The following is a 19,608-nucleotide window of genomic DNA, read 5'->3' as shown; positions in this document are numbered from 1 at the left end:
TAACTCACGTTATAGTTGATCATTAAAAAAACAACAACACCAACTCGCAGAATAGTTGAAATGAAGTAACTACATAACAGGTTGGATTCTATAGACGTTCCACTGGTAGAAGCAAATCTTTCCCCTGAAGTCCCTTCTCCTAGCACTTGATGTGACCCAACCCCACCCAAAACATTGTTGGAGGGTGAGGGATCCTTGCAGACCAAAAAACACAACCCACCCATGTATGGGACAGCAAAGGGAAAAATCAGGAGAAATTGCCCCTCCTCCCCCTTCTGCCAGTGGAACATCTGTAGGATCCAGCCTGGTGTACCTTTATCTGTATGTGATACATAGTGACTGAATGCTTTGGGCAATCATCATACCCTGCCAACTTCCACCAGGTTGGTAACCATGACAACACTTGCAGAGTTCTCCTGCCAGATCATCCTCCAAAAATCCTTCACTGTCTCTTGCATCGGTCCTGAGGGGTAGAAGAATGAAAGAGAAAGGGCACCCCAAAGGTAATTTTGGAATAAACAACTCATTTTTGCCTCTCCCCCACCAACATCCCTGCCCAACTGAAATTCTGACCTTTCTACAGAGGATTTCCTGTTCTTTAAAGTTTGGCTTGCAGAGCAATCCAACTCTTGAATAAACCAGGCAATCAGGATAAATACCTGGCCTACTGCTGAAGCAATATGTGCTACGGACAGATATAAATATGTGTGTTCCCTATTCGGTTTTGAGAACCGAAAGAGATATACAGAAGTTAAACCACACAAAAACCAAATTGTAAAATAAAATGTACAGAGCTAGGATTAGGCGGAAGAGTTACCAGTTATTAATAAATGCTGAAATTCAGAAGGAATCCTTGATTATTTGGTGAGATTTTAGGTGCAAAATCCTTTGGAATGCAATATAACTATTGTTCAATAGATGTGGTATTTGTGATTTTTATCAGACATTTTGGAGAAGGAAAGTGCTAGCAGCTTCTTCCCAAAAATTTTAGACTTTACATGACGATATATATTTGCAATCTGTCACACACTCTAAGACACACTGTCAAACAATGAAGATTTTTTAAAACTGTGAAATGCATTTACAAAGAAGATTTATTTTTGTTTAATTTCAAAATCAAAGGTTATATCGCTGCAATTTATCAGAAATATTAAGTCCATTAATTGGTCTGTAATTTGGATTGGATTATGGGGTACTGAGTATTGAGTTCCTACTCAACTATGTACAAATTAGGTCTGCCCCCCCCCATACTTGAAGGCATTATGATGAAACTATTGTGCCCATGAGTATATATATTCAGCCTCCCTTCTTTTTCTATTGCAATCTCTGCTCTACCAGAGATAGTACTTTTAAAAAATGTATATACCTCCGGACACCTATAGTTCTATCATATCACATTCTGGTACTCAAAAAACAAACAACAACAACAACGAAAAGAACTGTAGTCTGTACACAACCCTATCAACTTGCCTCTCAGGGCTCTGACACTTTGCATGTGTGTATGTTCCTTTTTTATTCCACCAGCTGGGATGACAGGAGACAAAATGGGTTTTACTGCCCCTCTCAGTTAGTAAGCAATATGTGTAATTTAGTGCAGTAATGGAAAATTTGAAAGCATGCAAGCTCACGGATGTTACCTCCTTTCATTTTTCAGATAGTCTAGGGAAGAGCTGCTTGTTCTGTGTTTAGCACATGAGCCAGTCCAGTTGTGTGGTGTTTCTCCAAGCTGCATTGCTCTTTCAGTGTTTACTTATGGCAGCATTCCATGCAACTAGGCTAAGTATGTACAATGCAAATGTTATGATCTGCCAAATGAAGTATCCCTACATGGAAGTGATATTGTGTGTGGGTTCATAACTATGGGTCGTATCAAATCCTCCATGCAAACTAGACTTGTGGCAAGGAGGAAACAATAATATGGAGGAAACAATATGTGGCAAGGAGGAAACAATAATATGAGCCAGTATGTGTACTGACACATTTTGTAGTCACCCCAATTGTATCCATCATCTTGAGAGATAGATAAATATTCAGGTTTGTCTGCTTAACTCCATTAAGGTTTTTTTTAACAGTTTCTTTTATACCACAGAGAAAAAAGCCAGCTTAATTTGATTGTTTGTCAAACCTTGAGATCAGCAGCATATCTCTACTCTCTATTGAAATCCTATTTTAGCTCTACCATAATTCTGTTTTTTCGATAATTTTTGTTACCTTTTATTTATTTATTTAATTACATTTATAGCCCGCTCTCCCTGAAACCAATTTAGAAGGGGTGATAACATCTTATAAATATACAATTAAAAACCTTCTAAATACAATACATAATTACTCAATCCATAAAAACAGTAAAATTGATAGGACAATCTCTGTAAAAATCAAGATGGCATAAAATTCACATGGAGGGAAATAAAGAGCTGATGGAGAAGAGAAGACGGGGGGAGCAGGGGGGAAGGGAAGGAGGGGGAGGTCTAGCCTATTGGCTAGGGGCCCAGTACTGCCCTCAACGATAGGGCCAGTGGAACAGGGCCCTGATCTCTCCTGTGTTCCACCAGGCTGGGGCCAGGGATAAAAAGGCCCTAGCCGAGGACAGCTGGATGCTCTTTGGGCCGTAGACCACCAAGAGATTTTGATCACTTGAGTATAATGCTTAAAAATATTTTTCAGAGGTAGTTCCATGATAATTCTGTTAAATATCTAGATCTTGGGAGAGGTTCCCTTCCAACTAAGAAAGGAGGAAGGTGCATGACCATCTCTCTCTGTGTGAAAATGATTAAAACAATGCTGTGGTGATTTAAACCAAATGCATACATGTTGATCAATTTAATCAGGTCACTTTGATCACATTAAAAAAAACTTTGTTGGGTTGATGTTTAACAAAAGGGAAAAAAAAGAATGACATACAAACATTAAGATAGATCCAGTTGGTCAGCCGTGTTGGTCTGAAGCAGTAGAACAAATTTAGAGTCCAGTTCCATTGGATCATGGCACCTTTAAGACCAACAAAGGTTTATGCAAGGTATGGGCTCATACCTAGAATAAACCTTTGTTGGTCTTAAAGGTGCCACTGGACTCTAAATTTGTTATACAAACATCAATTCTTGATAGAACCACTGGCTTGCAAAGAAGAGATAAACATTCTTACTTCTTGTTTTCCATACAGAAGAAAATCAAAACAAGATGTCATAATGCCAGCACATTCACAATATCGAGAAGTTAGAAAGATTGTCTTAACATTTCAGATAAAGAAATGAATTTAAATGGATTAAAAAACTGACTACACCCTTTTTTTTTAAGAAATAGAAAGAATCAATGTAAATATCAGCATAGAAGAATCGTGTGATTTATGATTTTGTCAAGAATAATCCTGGGAGGGATGAAGCAGGGGTACTCAACATAAAAGACCTAAAATGTATATATGTTCGACCTAAAATGTATATATGTTCATCAATCCTTTACTCATCACCAGGAAGCAGTGCTTGTCATCATGGGCACATCAGCTCATACACTTCTTCCTCAATGCCACTACATCCACAGGGGTTATTCTTGTGAAGGATTTTAGGGTGTACAAACCAGACCTACAACACATTACAACCATTATCTACCTTTCTCCGAAGGGCTTAGTCTGGTATATGTAACCCTTCCTGATGTTGTTTCTCAGAACCACTATGTAAGGTAAGCTAGACTGAGAAAGAAAGGGATTGGCTAGGTCACCAGGGGTACTTCACAGGAGAGGTCAGATTTGAATCCAAGCCTCCTGTTCTAGCCCAACACTCTAACCAGAACAGTACACTGGCTTTCTTTAAGTCTGGTATTCTACTGTATGATTTATGCATCCAGTTTGTACATCCAGTTATAAACAGCCTGAGGTATCTTCCTCAGGATTATAAAATGTCCTCAATGGGACAATGAAGAGTACTGGAAGATTGCCATTGTGGGGAGTGGTATGAAGGCCATTTTCTACAACAGTAAAATCATTTATGAGGATTTATCATTTCTAAGCTGCTTTACAAATCTTTATATAAACTTAATCAAACTTGCCTTGAGTTGCAATGTAATGGTGAGGCCGATGATATCCCTAGAAGAGAGAAAAGAGACCAAAAAAGAAGAAGAAAAGGAAATCAAGAAGGTTCTACTTCTGGAGACCTTTCAGATGCAGATTTGCTGTATTAATAGTTACCTGGCACCACAAATACTTATTCTCCTCCAAAGTAGATACTGAAGGTAATTTTCAGCAAAAGGTTAATGAATAACACATTCCACCAAAAAGCAACCTTCATGTTCCTCTTGTGGTAGAATAATTTTCATGTATCTACCCCAGACATATATAAAGCCAAAAGTAGGAGGACCTCAGTAAATGGAACACTGAATAGTTCCCCCCATAAACTTTACTCCCCCTAACTCTATAGCTCACTGCTGGTGTCAGAGCCTAGAATAAAGAAAACTGGCTAGGCCAATGAACTGCATGGAGATAAGATATGTAGGAAAAGACTGAGTACGCTACCCTACATACTTCTTTTACTGTCAAAGATCCTGTGACATTCACTTTATATAATGAATGGAGCTTGCTTTTCCTCATTAGGAAGCTCCACTTCAACACTGCTTGCCAGGTAAGATGCTCCAATGAAGGCGACTTAACCCCTAAGATACTAATAAATGTTGGAGTAAAACAAGGCTGCATCCTAGCCCCTCTATTATTTAATCATTTTGTGAATGATCTAGACTGTTATTTGAAAACCATTGATGGCCATAGTCCCAAATTAGGGGTGATCCATCTCCCATTGCTTCTCTACACAGATGATGCGGTACTTCTTTCCCTGACTCAGGTGGGAATGAAAAGACTCTTAGTCCGCTTTCTTGATCACTGTGATGTTAAACTAACTTTAAATTTTGGGAAATCTAAAATCATTGCCTGTGGAAGGATGTGGAAGCCTAACAAATGGAAGGTAAGAGGTAACCTGATTGAGCAGGTTCCAAGCTTTAAGTATCTGGGAGTACATTTCCATCATAGCCTTAGATGGGCAGTACATAAAAAGGAAGTGATCAAATCTTGTCAATAGTACCATGCTTGCAGTTTCTCGTTTTCTCTATACTAAGGGCAATCAGTATGTGCCCGTGGCTTTGAGGGTTTTCAATCATAAAAGCAGTGTTAAACTGATGTATGGGGTTCCAATCTGGATTCTGGCTATTAATAAAGCTATAGAAAAAGTTCAATCTAAATTTCTTCGGAAAATATTAGGCCTTCCCCCATGTGTGTCCTATGCGGCCATCTGTTTGGAGACCAATCAGAGTCTTTTGGAAATGAAAGCATTTATTATGACATTTAAATTTTGGCTCAGGTTACATTTTAGAGCTAATTCCAATCCTTTTATTTCACAAATGCTTACCGAGTCCTCATCCTCGGCATGGTTTTCCCATATAGAGAGTAAGACCACATGTATAGGAGTTAGTTTTAGAGAGTTTCTTCATTTGTCAGAAAACTCAGCCTTTCACTTGATTAAACAAAGACTCGATGACATAGAACACCAAGAGCTGATTAGCCTGGCTTCAGGTAGATGCTCCCCTTTGAAGGTAGGGTTTCCTCCACAAGGGTCTATTGCAGAATATTTTCTCTGTTTAACCACTCCTCATTATCGAAGAGCTTTTATGTTAGGCCGTTTTAATGTGCTGCCTTTGGCTGCATTGGGTGGTAGGTTCTCTAAGACTCCTTATGTGGATAGATTGTGTCCTTGAGGTGCTAATGAAATTGAGAGTCTGGATACAGCTTCATTCTACACTGTATCTTCGATCATGATGTTCGATCATCATATCTTGAGCCTATGTTGAGAAATCTAGTAAATCATTCTGATGAATGGAAGATATTTTATTTACTCTCTACTCGATCCTCAGTGATTATGGAAATAGTGGCCAAATTTCTGTTTTGGGCTTCTAAGAGGAGGGAATGTATTATTAACTGCATATGACTTCGTATTCCTTGCCCGTCAGTTTCGATACAATATGCCAATAAAGGTTGATTGATTGATTGATTAATGAATGGAGCAGATGCGTGAATGATGGCCCTGCCTCATCAGATTGTTGATGCATTACGTTTACATCAGGAATCACTAGACAAACACAACATATAAAAGGGTGTAGTTACTGACATGAAATGTATTCAGATAATAAGAATGCTGTATTTCAAAATACTCAGGAAGTACACTGTACAGAAGACAGCAGAGCAATGGCCCAAAGGAGGGTCACCAAAGGTTTGTTCTTAATGGCTGTGTTTTGTTTTTAATGACTGTTTTATAATGTTGTTGGGTTTTTTTAGTTGAAAGCCATTGCAAGCTGGCATATCATTTTCCCTAAAGAAGAAAGAAAGAAAAATGAAGCCTGGCCTCTGGATCCCATGAGTCAACCCCAGCCCTTCAACTGGAAATGAAACCTGTCTTCCCCCAATGCACCAATCAATGGTTGGCTTTTGACAAACCTGCCATAAGATACCATTTGAGCATAATTTATTAGGTGGAAAGAAAGCCAGAGCATCACCCAGTGTCACTTCCTGGCGACGGCATGGTGTGGCGCATCTGCTTTCCACACAGGAATGGTCCTGAGAAGAAGTATGTGTCCCCCGCTGATTATATACCAATGAAATTATTCATGGGTGGGACTACTTCAGCTTCACTTGTAGTTTTGAAAAACGCCGAGTTTATTTTTCAACAAAAACCGGAAAGAATGTGACTATGCAAAAACAGAACTCCAAAATCAGTTTCATACTTCCATGTACATACCCAGATACTCTTGCTTTAGAAAATCTTCACTGCTAACTTGTTAATAGACTGAACATGGAGAAATCTGCATCCCCTCATTTGAAAAACACACATCTGTTTCTTGTCAAAACTGACTCAGGCATCAGTGATTTTTTTTTTAACTGTGTAGGCTGTACCATATTAAATATGTTTTTTCTTTTTCTTTAATTGAAGGATCTTTTTTAAAAAAACACTGCCATATAATTAAAGGTTAAAGATACTTGCATTAGAAAAAGGGATGCTGTTAAATACCTTCCTAATGGGTAACAGATTTTGCACTCTGGAAGGAATCCACAGGACTTTATTAGTAAGATAGAGGGGGTTTAAACTGATGTTTGCAACCTTCTTTCCATTATCCTGCATTTTTAAACAAATATGTGCTTAAACTGTTGGCCACATGTATTTGGGATTATATCTAAGGGTGTGCAAAAATAGACTGGAGAAGAAAAATACTGGTTAAAAAAAGCCATCACAAAGCTGAGCCAGCGGGGAACAATCTGCTCCCCGTGAGCACAGCCAATCCTCGTTGGGCTCGCTTCTGCAGCAGTCTAGTTTAAACTGGGCAGCAGGAGAAGTGAGCCCCAGGAGCTGCTGTGATGCTGGGAGCAATGCACTCTGTGTGGCACAGGAAATCCTGGCTGGGTTCGCTTCTCCTGCAGCACGGTTTAAACTGGGCTGCAAGAGAAGCTAGCTCAAAGCCCAGCTTGTGGGCAGCAATCTGTTCCTGGTGGCACAGCAGATCCTGGGGCTGGCTTCTTCTGCAGTCTGGTTTAAACTGGGCTGCTTGAGAAGCCAGCCCCAAGCTGAGCCAGCAGGAACAGTCGCTCCCCACTGGCTCAGCTGATCCTTGAGCTATCTTCTGCAGTCCCTTTAAAGTTTAAAGGGACTGCAGTAGAAGCCCGACAAACAGCTGATACGTAGGAGCAATCTGCTCTGGACTCTGCTGTTTTCGGCTCTGTCCAGCAATTCCTGACTATATATGGGATTTTTCTCCCCAGTTTCGCCAAGGATACCCGGATACATTTGGGATGCAGAAATCTACCAGGCTGCAGATCTACCTGGTAAATCTACCAGGATTTTCAGCTGGGGTTAGGGTTACCAAGTACCTACCATGAATTGTCGGGGGACACATGGTCCCCGGCCGGAACATTCCTCCCTGTAACACACCCACGCCACACCATGCCATTACCAGGAAGTGACGCCGGGCGACGCTCTGGCAATGGGGCTGGAAACTCGGTGGTACCATCGAGTTTCCAGCCCCATTGCCAGAGCATCACCCAGTGTCACTTCCTGGTGGCAGCATGGTGCGGCGCATCTGTTTTCCACGCAGGAATGGTCCTGAGAAGAAGTATGTGTCCCCCGCTGATTCTCGATAAGTACTTGGTAAGCCTAGCTGGGGTAGACTCGAATGCAGACCCCTAATTATATCCCACTGAACTCACAGCAACCTAGACACTATAAAAGAGACATGGAACACCACTCCATCTTTCTTAGCTCTTTGTTAATCTCTTATATAAATAACACAAGTCCTGATGTCATTGGTCTGTGTAACATCATACCTCAGCAGGTACAAATATCTTCAGCATGGTGTCTTCCAGTTAGAAAATGGCAGAGAAATAAAGGCTTAAAGAGGTCCTCCCTCCCTCCTAGCCCTAACTGAAATGACATTTGCCTCCTTGGAATGAGCAGCGCTTTCTGCTACATTAACAAGGGGGGGCCCTTTAAAATGAGCTCAGAAGAAAATCTACTATGTAGTTTTACCTCTGCTGTTGCCTTTGAAAGATCATCTTGATGAGGAACTAAAAGTTACCGTTGTAGAAAAGCCCTGAAGGCTCCAAAGCCTGAATGCTATTTTACCACCACAAAAAGCTGATCCAGTAAATGGCACTAACACTTTTGTTTTTTCACTTTTTTAAATCATGCTTTTTACAGACATTGTTTCCCCCCCCCCCAACAGCTCTTACATCTATATAGTTGGCATTTATGTAGTCTGAGTGGGGATCTCCATCCAGCAGTTGCAGCCTGACACGGGAGTGATCATCTGAAAGTAATCAAGTAATAGATGATAGTTGTAGACAAGGAGGACCAGACATTTTAAAGCAAATGGGAAAGGCAAAGAGGGTATAAGAACACGAACAATTCAGGAAATGATTAATTCATTTTTTAAAACTGCTAAATGTATACAAAATCAGCTTGGTGCCTGCCTGAGCCATCCAGAAGCTGGTCTATAATTTATGCTCTGTTCTTTTGTTCACCTTTAGCGTGATCTTCGATTTTCCGCACACTCCTCGGACTTACTATTTCTCCAAGCAATTTTGAAAGCATTAGCATTTTTCATGACACATCCTTTGTCAGGTCACAGCTGAATCATTGTTCAGAAACACTTTGCGACATAAAAAAACCCACCTTGAACTACTTAGGCTCTTTTTGGATCATCGAAGAGAGGGGATTAGAATTTTGACTGGTTTTTCTAGCCCTCTCAAGGAGAGCCGAAGCACTCCTAGGTAATCCTGCTTAAAGGTAAGGTTAATAAAACGTATGATCTAAACAAGGTAAATTGTTATGATGATCCATTTTTCTTGCAGCTACAAGGACTAGATGCTGTATCAAGAGAAAAAAAAAGACTGGTCTACACAAGCAACAGAATGAGGTGGTAGAGTTCTGAGCTAGTAGGAACTACTTTAGGCTGTGGGGAAAAGTCATAGTGTTAATGGCCCCGTATGTAAAAACTTTCTGCAAAAAAAAAATTTTTTTTGAACCAGGGACAATAGTTATAGCACAGCTCTTCACTCACTGTGCCAATTTTCGACTTCAAAATACTTACTTATATAGAGGTGCTTAGTAAACGTATCATCTGCAGTCAAAAGTGTTCCATTCTGCCACCTTATGACCACCTCATGCTACAGCATATGTAGACCAGGACAGTGAAGGAGACACCTCCAAGCTTAGTATATAGGAAAATGGCCTCAAGAAGAAATGGGCACAGGTAGTGGGGTCAGTAGTAAACAACCCCTGCGCTTTCTAAGAACTAACAATGGAATACTAGGACTATTGGTTGTTATTAGGTTTGCCAGATTTCCTGCTGTGGTGGGAGACCTCTAGATGGCAATCCCCACTGCCTGCTGGTGCTTTGAATATTGTCATCAGCACAAAAGCTTTACACCAACCCCAGGGCAAATGCCACTCTAGGAGCTGCAGGAAATTCTATGGTAAAACTAGAAATTCCTCAGAGTCGCATGATGTCAATTCTGGGTTCTGTCCAGAAGTAATGTCATGTCATCATGCTGACAACACCCCACACATGTATCCCCCTGACTCCCACCGGTTGTTAGCTGCTGGTGGCAACCTCTAGTTGTTCCCCATGTTAACTTTAATAGGGCAACAATTCAAAAAAGGAGTTGCTATTGCCTTCACTCCTTGTAAATCCTTGAAAAGTTGTGGCCAAATTTTACTATAATGAAATTCATGAATGGACAATCCCCAATCCTCAAATCCTCACTCCTGTAGACAGACAGACAGATAGAACTGTATCAATATGTATGTTAATCTGTAGTACACTATCCCACTTTATTCACAGTTTTCAAGAAGGGTAACAACATCTCATAGACACAGTATGTCACTGCTACCACCATTTTACAAATAGCATAGTGAGTATGAATTGCAGTGCATGTCCATCACAGAAAGGAGAAGCTTATGTATTTGTGGAGTTCCTTGCCATAGCCAGCAATGGAAGGATAATTCTTACATGGAACTTTGGGTCATGGCCAGGCTTACTGCTGGAAAAGCAGGTGGTAGCTGTAGCCAGGAGTGCCTTTTACCAGTGTTGACTGATTAGCTGGTTAGCTGCAGCCTTTCCTGGGAAGAAAAGATCTGGCCACTGTGGTGCATGCTCTGGTTACATCTAGATTGTTGTGGTTGTTCAGTCACACAGTCGAGTCCGACTCTTTGCGACCCCATGGACCAGATCACGCCAGGCCCTCCTGTCTTCCACTGTCCTCTGAAGCTCGCTCAATTTCATGTTCGTTGCATCGATTACACTGTCTAACCATCTCATCCTTTGCCGTCCCCTTCTTCTTTGACCTTCAATCTTTCCCAGCATCAGGGTCTTCTCCAGTGAGCGCTCCCTTCTCATTTGGTGGCCAAAGTATTTGAGCTTCAGTTTCATTATCTGGCCTTCCAGGGAACAGTCAGGGCTGATTTCTTTTAGGATTGACTGATTTGATCTCCTTGCAGTCCAAGGGACTCTCAAGAGTCTTCTCCAGCACCATAGTTCAAAAGAATCTATTCTTTGGTGCTCGGCCTTCCTTATAGTCCAACTTTCGCAGCCATACATTACTACTAGGAATACCATTGCTTTGACCATGCGGAATTGTTGGCAGAGTGATGTCTCTGCTTTTTATCATGCTGTTTAGATTTGCCATCGCTTTCCTCCCAAGGAGCAGGCGTCTTTTAATTTCATGGCCGCAGTCACCATCTGCAGTGATCTGGGATCCCAGGAACGTGAAGTCTGTCACTACTTCTACAACTTCCCCTTCTATTTGCCAAGGAGTGATGGGGCCAGATGCCATGATCTTAGTTTTTGTGATGTTGAGCTTCAAGCCCACTATTGCACTCTCCTCTTTTACCCTGAGCAAGAGGCTCTTTAGGTCCTCTTCACTTTATGCCATCAGAGTGGTACCGTCTGCATATCTGAGGTTATTGATCTTTTCCCCAGCAATCTTAACTCCAGCTTGTGATTCATCCCGGCCAGCATTTCGCATGATGTACTCTGCATATAAATTAAATAAGCAAGGTGACAATATACATCCTTGTCGTACTCCTTTTCCTATGCTAAACCAATCAGTTGTTCCATATCCGGTTCTAACTGTTGCTTCTTGACCCTTATACAGGTTTCTCAGGAGACATGTGAGGTGGTCTGGTACTCCCATCTCTTTAAGAACCTGCCATAGTTTATTGTGATCCACACAGTCAAAGGCTTTAGCATAGTCAATGAAGCAGAAGTAGATGTTTTTCTAGTACTCTCTTGCTGGTACATCTAGATTAGATTACAGCAATATAGTCCACATGGAAGTGTTTGGAAACTTCAGTTGGTACAGAATGCTGCAGCCAGGATGTTGACTGATGTAGGTCGCAGGGACCATATTGCTCCAGTCTCAGCTTCCTGTACTGGCTTCCAATTTTTTTCTGGGCACAATTCAAGGTACTGGTCTTGATCTTCAAATCTCTATATGGTTTGGGACCAAAATATTTGAAGGACCACTTACTTGAGAGGTGTCTGTCAAACTCATTTGTTATGAGGGCCAGATTTGACACAAATGTTACTTTGTCAGGCTGGGCTATGTGTGCCATAAAAATTAATGCTAGGTACCGAAGATATAAACTTTATAAATAACACTTGCAAACCCAATTAATATTATCTTTACTCAAAATACAGAAAAGTAATTGATTCCTAGGAGTAAAAGCAATTGATTTACTGGGGAACCCCAAAAACCCCAATAAATCTATTTAATCATATGCAATTAGTTACTTTTTGTATATATAGCACTTTTAGGAGGCTAATCATCTTCCTTGTAAGTAAATAAGGTAGGTTTTCAGCACCCTCCTACTCCATGCACCTACCCTCAGCAGTGGAGCATGGCTACAATCAATCTTTTGCTCTTTGTTTCCTCTCTTCCCCCTTCCTATCTCTGAGGATCTCAAGGAGGCACACCAGACTTCCCCCTTTGCAAACCTATCCTCCCCACCACCAATCCTGTGAGGTGGTCCAAGCTGAGCAACCAGTCCTAGGTGACCCAGATCTCCCACCTCCAGTTCTCAGCCCTCTTACATTTCCCACAAAAACTGTAGGGCTGAGGGGAAGATCTGATGGAGAGGCTGTTTCCAAGGAGTGCTTCCCCCCCCCACCTGTGACCCCTTTTCCTTCATGGGCTGAGGGCAGGTGGCAGGGGGAGAAAGAAGGTCACCAGATCCCCTCCCCAACATGCACTCTGCCTCCCAGCTCTATGGCTCTTCAGACATGCAGTGGCAATGGTGGTGACCCTTTCCCCCTTCGCTCCTCCATTCCCTACCATGGATGGGGCACCTTTCTCCTTTGAGTGGCATGCACAAGACAGCCTCCCAATTCATGCACTGGCCCTCCTCCTCCTCTCTCCTCTGCTGGCTGTGTCCCTTCATTAGCAAACTGCTGCTCCACACACCTGCTCTCACAGACCCCCCCATGATTACCATTTAGTGTGGTGGTAGCAGTGCCGGACACTTGGCAACCCCCATGTAGTGTGTTTGCCAATCTTTGCTGAGCTGTGATCAGAGGAGGCAGGAGGGAAAAAACACCACACCTACTCTTTCTCCACCTTCACTGCCATCCCCCCCTCCCGAGCAGCCTCTTGCCTTCCCTCCCTCATGGGCCAGATAAGAGCCCTGAATGGGCCGGTTCCACCCACTGGGCCATATGTTTGACACCCCTGACCTACTTCCAGGGGGCATTTCCTGCAGGAGCACACAGAAGCGGAGCTCCGGCAGTATGGAGCCTAGGGGGAGGGCACATGCAACAAGCCCCGCCCCCTGCTCCCAGCAGCCCTCAGTTGGGCCACGAGGAGCAAGAAGCAGCCAGGTAAGTTGCAGAGCCCGCCCCCTCGGCCTGCCTTCAGGTACAAGCTCTCCTTCCTTTGTGAGGGCAGATCTGAGCATCCCCTCCTCCATAGCTAGAAATCCAAAACAGTCCAGTCGCACCTTTAGGACCAAGTTTTATTCAGGTACAAGCTCTCCTTCCTTTGTGAGGACAGATCTGCATGTCCCCCCCCCAAAAGCTAGCAATCCAAAACAGTCCAGTGGAGCCTGAGTGGTGGGTGCTGCCTTCTGACACAATTTTGGCAATGTCAGGGGGTGTGGCATATGCAAATAAGTTATGCTAATAAGTTATGCTAATGAGCTCCTGCACCTCTTTTTCTACGAAATGACCCCTGCCTACTTCCATATGAATCTGCCCAATCACTACTATCATCTTTGGAGGCCCTGCTTTGAGTGCCCTCACCTTCTGAGGTTAGGGGGGTGGCAACCTGGGAGAGGCACCAAAGCTCTGGAACTCTCTCCCTTGAGAGATTCATCTGTCACCTTCTGTTGCTGTCTTCTGCTAGCTGGTAAAGACCCTTTTTTTTTGGCTTTGTTTGGCATTTCCCCAGTGATCCCTCCTTCCTAACCAGTGTTTATTTTAACTCTGTTTTTAATTGTTTCAATGATGTATATGGGGGGGGGGCTTGTTTTAATAGTTTTAAAATGTAATTTTATCATATATGTTTTAAATTGTTAGACACCTTTGTGGCCCTTTTGAGGGCAGAAAGTTGGGATACAAATTTTGTAGATAAATAAAATTATGGGACATACATTTTGCAGATAAAGAAATAAAATTATGGGGCAGAAAGTCAGAGTAAGGCCTAATTTGGACATAACATGAATCCATGGCTTATTTTAACTATAGTTAGCTTTGAAAGCCAGGATTTGCCATGAAGACAATCATACTAATCTTGATTTGTCTCCACATTGCCTTTGCTCTAGTCAAGACATTGTTTGAGAGCAAAACTGGGGGACAAGGCAGGATTAAGCCACAATGTCCATGTTGGTACATCAAAATCCATAACACTAACTGTGGTGAGACCCAGTGTGGTGTAGTGGTTGGAGTGTTGTACTAAGAGCTGGGAGACCAAGGTTTGAATCCCCACTCATGCCATGGAAACTTGCTTGGTGACCTTGGGCCAGTCACACACTGTCAGCCTAACCAACCTCACAGGGTTGTTGTGAGGATAAAATGGAGGAAAGGAGAATGATCTAAGTTGCTTGGGCTTGAGGTAAATACATAAATAATGCACAAACTTCAAACCATGGTTTCTGATCCCCCTTTGACAGACCCTAACTAACCATAGTTAGTGGTCTCCTGCAGACAGTCCCACTAAACACGGTTGGTTTAATTTTTGTTACCAGTCCTGCTTGAGGCAGCTTATGGTTACAATATTATATTTATTTATTTAGAACATCTGTATTCTGCCTCACCAGGAGACTGCCCAAGACAGCTTGCAAAATAAAAAAGTATTAAAATATATTAATTAAAATTCACCATTAAAAATCCCCAGCCCTGCATTAAAACAAACAAACAAACATAAAACCCAACCACAAATAGCTTAAAACAACAGTTGCCAGGCTAAAATAGTGTTGAAAATAGCAATTACAAATAGCAAAATAGCAATACATTATCAGTATAAACACAAAAAACCTTTAAAACATGCCCAGGAATATAAAACACTATAAAACTATGCATAAAATAGACCTCATACCAAAAGCAGAACATAAAACTGCTGGAAAGATAAAACCGTAATTAAAAGCCTGGCTAAAAAGAGATGTTTTTGCCTGGTAGCTTCAATACAGTAAAGTAAGGTAAAGGTAAAGGTTCCTTTGCTCGAAAGCCAGTCGAATCCGACTCTAGGGTTGCGGTGCTCATCTCCGTTTCAAAGCCGAAGAGCCAGCGCTGTCCGAAGACGTTTCCGTGGTCATGTGGCTGGCATGACTAAAAACCAAGGCGCACGGAACGCTGTTACCTTCCCACCAAAGTGGTACCTATTTATCTACTTGCAATTTCTTGCTTTCGAACTGCTAGGTTGGCAGGAGCTGGAACTAGAGACGGGAGCTCACTCCGTCATGCGGCACCCGGGTCTTGAACTGCTGAACTACCGACCTTCCACAGCCTGCAGTTCGGCGTCTTAACCACTTGAGCCACCGCAGTAAAGTAGGTGGTAGGAAATCCTCAAGAAGGGTGGCAAAGTACCACCACAGAAAATACCCTGTCTCTAGTTACTACTTACTTCACCTCCGAAGATGGTGGCACAGAGAAAAGGGCTTGAGAGGGAGACCTTAACTGATGAACCCCAACTAAACTATGATATCTTGTTATATCTGAACTGAGGCTATGTTGTTCCATATGAATTCTGTCATGAGGTTACTGCCCCAGTTGTGGAAAACAACTGTGTGAAATGGCCATACATTATGCCATTCTAAATAAGAAAATAAACCTTCAAGACCAAAGTTTGTTTATGTTTGGGTTCAATTTGGATTCTGAGAGTAAATGAAATACTCCCAGTGTTTAATTTTGTTGCCAAGCATCTGATATTTGAAACTACCAGAAATGTGTGTTGCAACATTTAGGTGTTTTCTGTCTCTCATGGGAAATTTAGTCTGCTAAAAAGTATGAATGGCATGAAAAGGCCCTCAGATTACACATACAGCAAGGCTAAGAAATATTAATGATCATGGCTCATCCTCCAGGAGGTAATGAGGCCTTTTATTCGTATTCTGAGTGGGCCATGCTTGGTTAAAACTAACACCATAACTTATTGCATAAATTACATTTTCCATATGTTTGGGAGCTGTTAGAAAGACACATATTTCATCGTGATACCGTGGGTTTATGTATTAATAATAATTAATAACCAGCAGTGAAACAATATGGAATGAGAACAGACTGAGATAATGAAAATCACCCACACCAACACAGTACTATAACAAAGCCGATTCCCGAATGCTTCTTGTCAGTCAACTTCCCATGTACAGATGCTTTGCCTGTTAGCCCCACCACTTTCCTCCCACTGTCATCAGCCATATACAGAATCAAGCTGTTCTGCACAAGTCCTAAGCAACCTACGCATAAATCAGTACAGTGATCAAACAGTATTAGTTTATTTCCCATTCTGTTCTCATGGCAAACAAAATGCAACCACAAAGAAATTACCATAGCAAATCTGACTCTTGGTCAGGTGTAGGCAACTTTTTAGGCCCATGTGCTGAAAAAATGTGGCCTCTATCTTTGAATCTGTTGGTGTGCCAGTTATAATTATAAAAAAAGGAGTGGATGATGACTGTAATTGGATAGACATGCTTGTAGCAAACCGTGTACCAGTGGTGCTGCCAGCATATCAGGAGTTCACCTTGGAATCTTCTAGTAACTGCAGAGGTCTGGAAAGGTATGATTGGCCTAAGCTGTGCCTGTTACCTTCTCCTGTGCCACTAGTCCCAGAAGCCTTGGTTGTTTGGGTGGCGATCCGACCCTGGCCATGAAGCAGAATAGTCTGGTAAACTGTTATCAGTATGTGTGCTGTGGATTGCCTATTCCTTGTCTGTGTGAACTATGGTTTGCCCAGAAGAGACAACTGGCAGCCAGACTACACAATATGGTCCACTTGTTTACACTCGTTTTCTTGTGTTTCCCCACAGCCATACAGCAGCTGTGGGAAAATGCATCTTTTAAAAAAACGGAGAACCCAAATGGGCTCAGAATGGTGCTGCGGGAGGAGGAAAGGCTTCCCCCCACAGTATTCTTGCCCTGAAAACTGAACAGGGGGAGGAGTAATTTCACCAATTCTGCTGCTTCATGTGGAACAGTAAAATCATGGGAAATACTCCCTCTGGTGCAGTGGTGAGGTGGAAGTACACATCCTGGAGGTCGAGGGTGGCCATCCAGATGTTCTTCTGGAGAAGTGGCAGAATCTGCTGCAAGGACACCATGCGGAAGTGGTGGTAGCTCACAAAGCAGTTCAGCGCCTGTAGATCTAAGATTGGTCGAACGCCTCCATCCCGCTTTGGAATGGTGAAATAGTGGGAATAGAATCTCCTGCCTTGTAGATGCAGTGGCACCGGCTCGATTGCTCCCTTCTGCAGAAGGACGGACACTTCTTCCAGAAGGGCTGGAGAAGGGGGTGTGGAGATGAAGACAGGAGTAATGGGGTTCTGAATAAATTATATGCGGTAACCCTGGGTCAAGATGGACAGCACCCATTCATCTGTGGTGATGAGGCACCATGTTTGGAGGAAGGGGGTTAGCTGGGTTGGATGTGACTGGAAGACATGGAAGTAAAAAACCATGCTTGGCGGACTTTGCTGTCCCGATCCAAATCTAGGTTTCTGAAATCTGGACTTCTGGCCTCCAGAGGATGTACGTGGCCTCCATTGCCGTTCAGGAGACTGACAGTTTGGGGTACGTTTTTGCCATGGTCTAGACCAGGGATGAGGCCGGTATTGCTGCCTCATGGATGAATGCCCAGAGAAGCTTTTATGCTTTTATCCATATCTTGTAATATGGTGTCTGTGGTACTATTAAACAGACCAAGGCCATCGAAGGAGAGGGTCTCTACGTATGATCTAGTATGTGGCTGTAGATTGGTGTTACGTAGCCAGGAATGTCTCCGGAGAGCTATGGCTGAAGCCATTGTCCTTGAGCAGGTGTCTAGGGCATGTTTAGAGGTATTAATTTGTTGTTTTGCCAGCACCATGCCCTCCTTTTGGATGATGCGGGCTGCCTGACGCTTATCTTCTGGAAGGTTTACCAAGAGTTCGGAGAGCCTCTCCCACAAAGTGTATTGGTATCTACTCATACACGCTAAGTAGTTGGTGGTCTTCACTCCTAGTGTTCCAGTAGAGTAGAAACATCGTCCAAATGCATCTAGCTTTCTGCTCTCCCTGTCTGAAGGGGCAGAATGGGTTCTCTTTGACTTGGATGAGAAAGTAACTATCATTGAATTCGATTTTGGATGGGCAAATAAGAATTCCGCTCCTGTTTCTTGGACTCTATACATATGGTCCAAGCGACGTGTGGACACTGGAGCCAATGACGGTTTATCCCATGGAGCTTTAGCTGCCTGTAACAGGACCGTGGACATGGGTAGTGCTATAGCCGTCGATGTATCTAGTTGTACCACATCGAAAATGACGTCTGTAACCTGTGGTTGTGGTTGTATGACTGAAAGGCCAAGGGAGTGGGTCATTCTTTTCACAAGGTCTCCGTAGGAAGTTAAGTTTTCAGATGGAGATATAGGTTGGTCATCGGCTACTGCCTGATTCAGAGAAGGCTGGTCAGGGGAGCTGTGTACATCTGAAGCCCTCGTATCAGAATCCTCATCCACAGAGTCAGAGGAATTGGGCTCTGTTAATTGTACCGGAGTGGTTTTGATCTGACTGGTTGGATCTGTTGATGGTGGGATAGGGGGACTGGGAGGACGATATTGATCAGGTCAATGTCGAGGAGGGTCATCAGATGGATGATCCGGTGGACAGGAAAGAGATGCTGAGGGCCTCGATCTATGGGGTGACCGTGATCTGTGAGCAGAGTAACGATCCCAATCAGAGTAACCTGCTGGTGTCAACCATGACATGGATTCGGGTGGATAGGCCCCATAGAGATAACGTAGTTGGCGGTGATCCCAGGAAAGAGCAGGAGGTGGTGGGGGCAGGAAGAATCGTGGGGATCTACTCCTAGAGTGGGAGTGTCTGGGAGACAGTGTAGCATCTCATCTCCGTGAGCAGCCCCTATTAGCCCGATCATCAATATCGAAAGGCCGATCCTCGGCAAACAGACGGGGAGGATAACGTTGAGTGTTCGGAGAAATCTGTCGATGCCGACCTCAGTCGATATCGGCATGGAACTCTGAGACTGTCGATGTCGATGACTGAGCAGAGGGAGAGTGATCCATGCCCAAGGAACGACTGAGGATCTCGACATTATCGATGTTGAAGAAAGGACGCATATTGACCAGTGTGTCATGATCTCCGGAGAGCTATGGCTGAAGCCTCCGATGCCGATACTGTTGTCAGAGCGGGGGGCACCTTAGGGGCATTACCCGATGCAGGACCCGTGACTTTTCCAGACTTCGCCGCCTTTAGGGCCTTAGAGGAACCCTTTTTGGCAGATTTGTGCTCTTTACCCGATTTCTCCTTCTTTTTCATGGGAGTGGATGCCGAAGACTGCGCCGTTGGTGCCGAACGCTTCGATGTTGACCGGACGATGTCG

General features: G+C 43.1%; 1 protein-coding gene across 1 annotated transcript in view; it reads right to left on the bottom strand.

Annotated features, from left to right (window-relative positions):
- The window catches only part of PTPRT (protein tyrosine phosphatase, receptor type T), a 604,328-nt gene that overhangs the window by 36,954 nt on the left and 547,766 nt on the right, over positions 1–19,608 (bottom strand). The window contains exons 22-24 of the mRNA XM_015410192.1: positions 8,750–8,826; positions 4,039–4,075; positions 366–463 (exon numbers count right to left, since the gene is read on the bottom strand). Of these exons, the coding sequence (XP_015265678.1) occupies positions 366–463; positions 4,039–4,075; positions 8,750–8,826 (212 nt within the window). The remainder of the gene's footprint in view (positions 1–365; positions 464–4,038; positions 4,076–8,749; positions 8,827–19,608) is intronic.

Source organism: Gekko japonicus, unplaced genomic scaffold, assembly GCF_001447785.1.
Source record: "Gekko japonicus isolate JY-2015 unplaced genomic scaffold, Gekko_japonicus_V1.1 scaffold918, whole genome shotgun sequence".
NCBI classification, from domain to species: domain Eukaryota; kingdom Metazoa; phylum Chordata; class Lepidosauria; order Squamata; family Gekkonidae; genus Gekko; species Gekko japonicus.
Note: the sequence above shows the minus strand (reverse complement) of the source record. Positions and strands in the feature narration are given on the sequence as shown.